Source organism: Salvelinus namaycush, chromosome 21 (assembly GCF_016432855.1).
Source record: "Salvelinus namaycush isolate Seneca chromosome 21, SaNama_1.0, whole genome shotgun sequence".
In the NCBI taxonomy this organism is placed as follows: domain Eukaryota; kingdom Metazoa; phylum Chordata; class Actinopteri; order Salmoniformes; family Salmonidae; genus Salvelinus; species Salvelinus namaycush.
This window is the reverse complement of record NC_052327.1, coordinates 52,500,261-52,506,260: the sequence shown is the minus strand read 5'-3', so window position 1 is coordinate 52,506,260 and position 6,000 is coordinate 52,500,261. Positions and strand designations below refer to the sequence as shown.

At 41.8% G+C, this 6,000-nt stretch overlaps 1 protein-coding gene across 1 annotated transcript in view; it reads right to left on the bottom strand.

Moving 5' to 3' along the window:
* Positions 1-560: 560 nt before the first annotated feature.
* LOC120066486 (cyclin-dependent kinase 17-like) overlaps positions 561-6,000 on the bottom strand; it is a 59,577-nt gene continuing 54,137 nt past the window's right edge. The window contains exons 12-16 of the mRNA XM_039017890.1: positions 5,801-5,906; positions 2,855-2,897; positions 1,902-1,992; positions 1,694-1,771; positions 561-1,425 (exon numbers count right to left, since the gene is read on the bottom strand). Coding sequence (XP_038873818.1) covers positions 1,388-1,425; positions 1,694-1,771; positions 1,902-1,992; positions 2,855-2,897; positions 5,801-5,906 — 356 coding nt within the window. The 3' untranslated portion in view covers positions 561-1,387. The remainder of the gene's footprint in view (positions 1,426-1,693; positions 1,772-1,901; positions 1,993-2,854; positions 2,898-5,800; positions 5,907-6,000) is intronic.

Genomic DNA, 6,000 nt, shown 5'->3' with positions numbered 1-6,000 from the left:
TGCAGGAGGGACTGGTGCACTTCACAAAATAGATGGCATCATGAGGGAGGAAAATTATGTGGATATATTGAAGCAACATCTCAAGACATCAGTCAGGAAGTTAAAGCTTGGTTGCAAATGGTCTTCCAAATGGACAATGATCCCAAGCATACTTCCAAAGTTGTGGCAAAATGGCTTAAGGACAACAAAGTAAAGGTATTGGAGTGGCCATCACAAAGCCCTGACCTCAACCCTATAGAACATTTGTGGGCAGAACTGAAAAAGTGTGTGCGAGCAAGGAGGCCTACAAACCTGACAGTAACACCAGCTCTGTCAGGAGGAATGGGCCAAAATTCACCCAAATTATTGTGGGAAGCTTGTGGAAGGCTACCCAAAACATTTTACCCACGTTAAACAATTTAAAGGCAATGCAACCAAATACTAATTGAGTGTATGTAAACTTCTGACCCACTGGGAATGTGATGAAAGAAATAAAAGCTGAAATAAATCATTGTCTCTACTATTATTCTGACAATAAAGTGGTGATCCTAACTGACCTAAGACAGGGCATTTTAACTAGGATTAAATGTCATGAATTGTGACAAACTGAGTTTAAATGTATTTGGCTAAGGTGTATGTAAACTCCCGACTTCAACTGTACCTACTAATAACTATGTGAACCATTATTCACCGAGCCAATCACTAATCCCATACCTTCCATCAAAATTGAGGTACAGTCTTTCACGTTGGCAGCAGGTGGATATGGTCACCATAGAGATAGAACAATCGCTACGATCGTCACCATCCACTGGGGCTGTACTGGCCTCAACAGTATCTTGTGATATGTATTGAATGGTCCAGAAATATGGAGGTTGGTGTTTGAATACAGCACCACGTACAGCAACAGAAAAGAGAAAATCCCAAAACGTCAAGACTCTGCTACAGCAAAGATTTCTGTTTGTCTGTCTGTCACAGTTGGAGTGTTGAGGTGGAAATAATGGAAATCAATGGACAAAACCACAACAAGCAAAACAAATGCCACCACTTCCAAATAATAAAACATCTGTACACAGTGCATGTTTTCTTTTAAAGTGACTGAGCCAGTTAGAATCTTCTAGACAGTAGTTGGATTTGTAGCAGCAAATTCTCTCTTATCCCCAATAAATATAAAATGTATAAACATCTCTATTTTTAGCCAGTTTCACATTGGCTTGGACCCCCAGGGGTCCAACAGTACTGTAGATAGGGGCCCCTGGCAGAAAGGGTGGCTGCACAGAGGGCTGGTCCTCCTATCCCCCCTGTGGCCCCTTGTGGACAACCATCTCTGGGACTGAACCACCTCTGTCTGTATAACTCTTCAGGTAGGTAGGACATCCTCCTCTGTTGAACACACCACTGTTCGGAGTCTTTAGAAGAGCATGCTCTGCCTTCTGTTCTTGCCGTTTCCTGAGAGTAGCAAAAACAAGTAAAATGAAAAGTAGAAATGAATAATTACAAGACTACTATTGTGTTATGTTAAACCAGTAGTGTATTAGAGGGCTAAGTCAACTGAATAGAATGTTAATAAAGTAGGTCAATGGAGACTATTTAGAGGCGCTGTAAAATACCTTTTCAGGGACCGGTGTGTTTTTGAGTGTTAGTAAAAAAAAAAATATATATATATATATATAAATAAAAGTGGTACTAATGTGGATCCCTGAGGGACTCCACTAACCTGACTCAGGATAGTTCGAGTTCCTATAGCCTGGATCTCTCTGCAGCTGAACCTCCTTCAGGGTGAATATGGATATGCCTGTCACACAAACACACGTGTCAGAAAGAGAGAAAGTTAAAAAGAGAAAGATAAGGAACACACCACACAGAACACTTAGAGCTCTCTCTTTGTGTATATATATATATATATATGTGTGTGTATCACTCACTCTCTGGCAGTGTGTTTGCATGTGTCCCCAGGCTCCTGAAATAGGGCTGTCTCATCGACTCATCTGCAGACATCCTCTGCTTGGACTCGTACTGAGAAAGCAATGACAGAGAAACAGTGTATTTGTTTGTTTTGTTTGTTTACGCGCATGTGTGTGTTCTTGGACAGGAAAGCCATGACAGAGAAACATCCACACTCGGCAAATCAATTCCTGCCTCCAGGAAGCTAAATAACTATGCTATGTTAAATATGCCACAATACAACACCAGGAAGCTAAATAACTATGCTATGTTAAATATGCCACAATACAACACCAGGAAGCTAAATAACTATGCTATGTTAAATATACCACAGTACAACTCCAGGAAGCTAAATAACTATGCTATGTTAAATATACCACAATACAACTCCAGGAAGCTAAATAACTATGCTATGTTAAATATACCACAGTACAACTCCAGGAAGCTAAATAACTATGCTATGTTAAATATGCCACAATACAACTCCCAGGAAGCTAAATAACTATGCTATGTTAAATATACCACAATACAACACCAGGAAGCTAAATAACTATGCTATGTTAAATATGCCACAATACAACTCCCAGGAAGCTAAATAACTATGCTATGTTAAATATACCACAGTACAACTCCAGGAAGCTAAATAACTATGCTATGTTAAATATGCCACAATACAACTCCCAGGAAGCTAAATAAATACACGATGTTACTTCTGCAGCACTGTACTGTAAACATCTGCATTCTGGTGAAGTTATTACGGCTGTGTCAAAGCCATATGTACACTAAGTTTTCCTATGAAATTCTCCCAAGTACACTGTCCCAATGTAACAACAACATGCTGCTGTTTATCAGATACAGGTGTTGGAACAGTGGTGCAACTCAGAGGATTGTTTATTCAATGAGTCAATGTGTTTGTATCTGTAGTGGGACTCACTTTGAGAAAGGACAGCAGCAGTTCAATGCCATCAGTATCCAACCTGAGAAGCACAGAAAGGGAGGGAGGGAGGGAGGGAAAGAGTGAGTGCGAGAAAGAGTGCGCAAGAGAGTGCGCAAGAGAGTGCGCAAGAGAGTGCGCAAGAGAGTGCGCAAGAGAGTGCGCAAGAGAGTGCGCAAGAGAGTGCGCAAGAGAGTGCGCAAGAGAGTGAGCAAGAGAGTGAGCAAGAGACCGTGAAAGAGAGAGAGAAAGAGAGAGAGAAAGAGAGAGAGAAAGAGACCGAGAGAAAGAGACCGAGAGAAAGAGACCAAGAGAAAGAGACCAAGAGAAAGAGACCAAGAGAAAGAGACCGAGAAAGAGACCGAGAAAGAGCGAAAGAAGAAGCGAGAGAAAGAGCGAGAGAAAGAGCGAAAGAAGAAGCGAGAGAAAGAGCGAGAGAAAGAGCGAGAGCGCAGTGGGAAAGGTGTTAGATCAGTGGGAGTGACTCATGGTGGTGTAGTGAACTCTAGGAAAGAAGCAGAGTAAACTCTTCCACAGGATTTCCTCCGCAGGAAGGGAGGCGTTCGCGCGCACACACACAAACAGAGAAAACTTTTCTTTTACAAAACCCTTTTTGAAAGCAGAAGGGCCAGTAATACCACTTCAGTAAAAAGAAACACCCAGTTCAACATGTTCATTTCCCTTGACACTAGCTCATGTTCATTTCCCTAGACACTAGCTCATGTTCATTTCCCTTGACACTAGCTCATGTTCATTTCCCTAGACACTAGCTCATGTTCATTTCCCTTGACACTAGCTCATGTTCATTTCCCTTGACACTAGCTCATGTTCATTTACCTAGACACTAGCTCATGTTCATTTCCCTTGACACTAGCTCATGTTCATTTCCCTTGACACTAGCTCATGTTCATTTCCCTAGACACTAGCTCATGTTCATTTCCCTAGACACTAGCTCATGTTCATTTCCCTAGACACTAGCTCATGTTCATTTCCCTTGACACTAGCTCATGTTCATTTCCCTTGACACTAGCTCATGTTCATTTCCCTTGACACTAGCTCATGTTCATTTCCCTTGACACTAGCTCATGTTCATTTCCCTTGACACTAGCTCATGTTCATTTCCCTTGACACTAGCTCATGTTCATTTCCCTTGACACTAGCTCATGTTCATTTCCATTGACACTAGCTCATGTTCATTTCCCTTGACACTAGCTCATGTTCATTTCCCTTGACACTAGCTCATGTTCATTTCCCTTGACACTAGCTCATGTTAATTTCCCTTGACACTAGCACATGTTCATTTCCCTACACACTAGCTCATGTTCATTTCCCTTGACACTAGCTCATGTTCATTTCCCTTGACACAAGCTCATGTTCATTTCCCTTGACACTAGCTCATGTTCATTTCCCTTGACACTAGCTCATGTTCATTTCCCTTGACACTAGCTCATGTTCATTTCCCTAGACACTAGCTCATGTTCATTTCCCTACACACTAGCTCATGTTCATTTCCCTTGACACTAGCTCATGTTCATTTCCCTTGACACTAGCTCATGTTCATTTCCCTTGACACAAGCTCATGTTCATTTCCCTTGACACTAGCTCATGTTCATTTCCCTAGACACTAGCTCATGTTCATTTCCCTAGACACTAGCTCATGTTCATTTCCCTTGACACTAGCTCATGTTCATTTCCCTTGACACTAGCTCATGTTCATTTCCCTTGACACTAGCTCATGTTCATTTCCCTTGACACTAGCTCATGTTCATTTCCCTTGACACTAGCACATGTTCATTTCCCTTGACACTAGCTCATGTTCATTTCCCTTGACACTAGCACATGTTCATTTCCCTTGACACTAGCTCATGTTCATTTCCCTTGACACTAGCTCATGTTCATTTCCCTAGACACTAGCACATGTGCATTTCCCTAGACACTAGCACATGTGCATTTACCTAGACACTAGCTCATGTTCATTTACCTTGACACTAGCTCATGTTCATTTACCTTGACACTAGCTCATGTTCATTTACCTAGACACTAGCTCATGTTCATTTACCTAGACACTAGCTCATGTTCATTTCCCTTGACACTAGCACATGTTCATTTCCCTTGACACTAGCACATGTTCATTTACCTAGACACTAGCTCATGTTCATTTCCCTTGACACTAGCACATGTTCATTTCCCTTGACACTAGCACATGTTCATTTCCCTTGACACTAGCTCATGTTCATTTCCCTAGACACTAGCTCATGTTCATTTCCCTAGACACTAGCTCATGTTCATTTCCCTAGACACTAGCACATGTTCATTTACCTTGACACTAGCTCATGTTCATTTCCCTTGACACTAGCTCATGTTCATTTCCCTTGACACTAGCTCATGTTCATTTCCCTTGACACTAGCTCATGTTCATTTCCCTAGACACTAGCTCATGTTCATTTCCCTAGACACTAGCTCATGTTCATTTACCTTGACACTAGCTCATGTTCATTTCCCTAGACACTAGCTCATGTTCATTTCCCTTGACACTAGCTCATGTTCATTTCCCTTGACACTAGCTCATGTTCATTTACCTTGACACTAGCTCATGTTCATTTACCTTGACACTAGCTCATGTTCATTTCCCTTGACACTAGCACATGTTCATTTACCTTGACACTAGCACATGTTCATTTCCCTTGACACTAGCACATGTTCATTTCCCTTGAAACTAGCTGATTGAAGGACATGGTGCTAAAAGGCGTCTGCTAAATGACCATGTTTCAAATCAAAGATGGTCAGATGTTTTTAGATCTCTACAGAAGTCTAAAGTGGTCTACTAGTGTCCTACTGTTGTAGGTCTGAAAACATCTGACAAACATTTAATTATGAGTGAAATGTCCCTTTAATATGATGTAACCACTCCAACAGATCCGTACCCAGGCCTGCAGCCCTACATACCTGGGAGCATGGTTGATGAGGGGCTGTGTCTTGTACTTGGGGAACTTGTAGGACTTGAACTCCTCCATGGAGGAGATGCCAGGCCAGCTGTCCTCTGAGGGTGTTCCTGTTAGAGGGGGGGGAGGGCAATTCACAGGGGCTTTAGCATAGCAGCTGACTGTCTACAAAGATGTAGGTTCAATAAAATGTTAAATAAAATA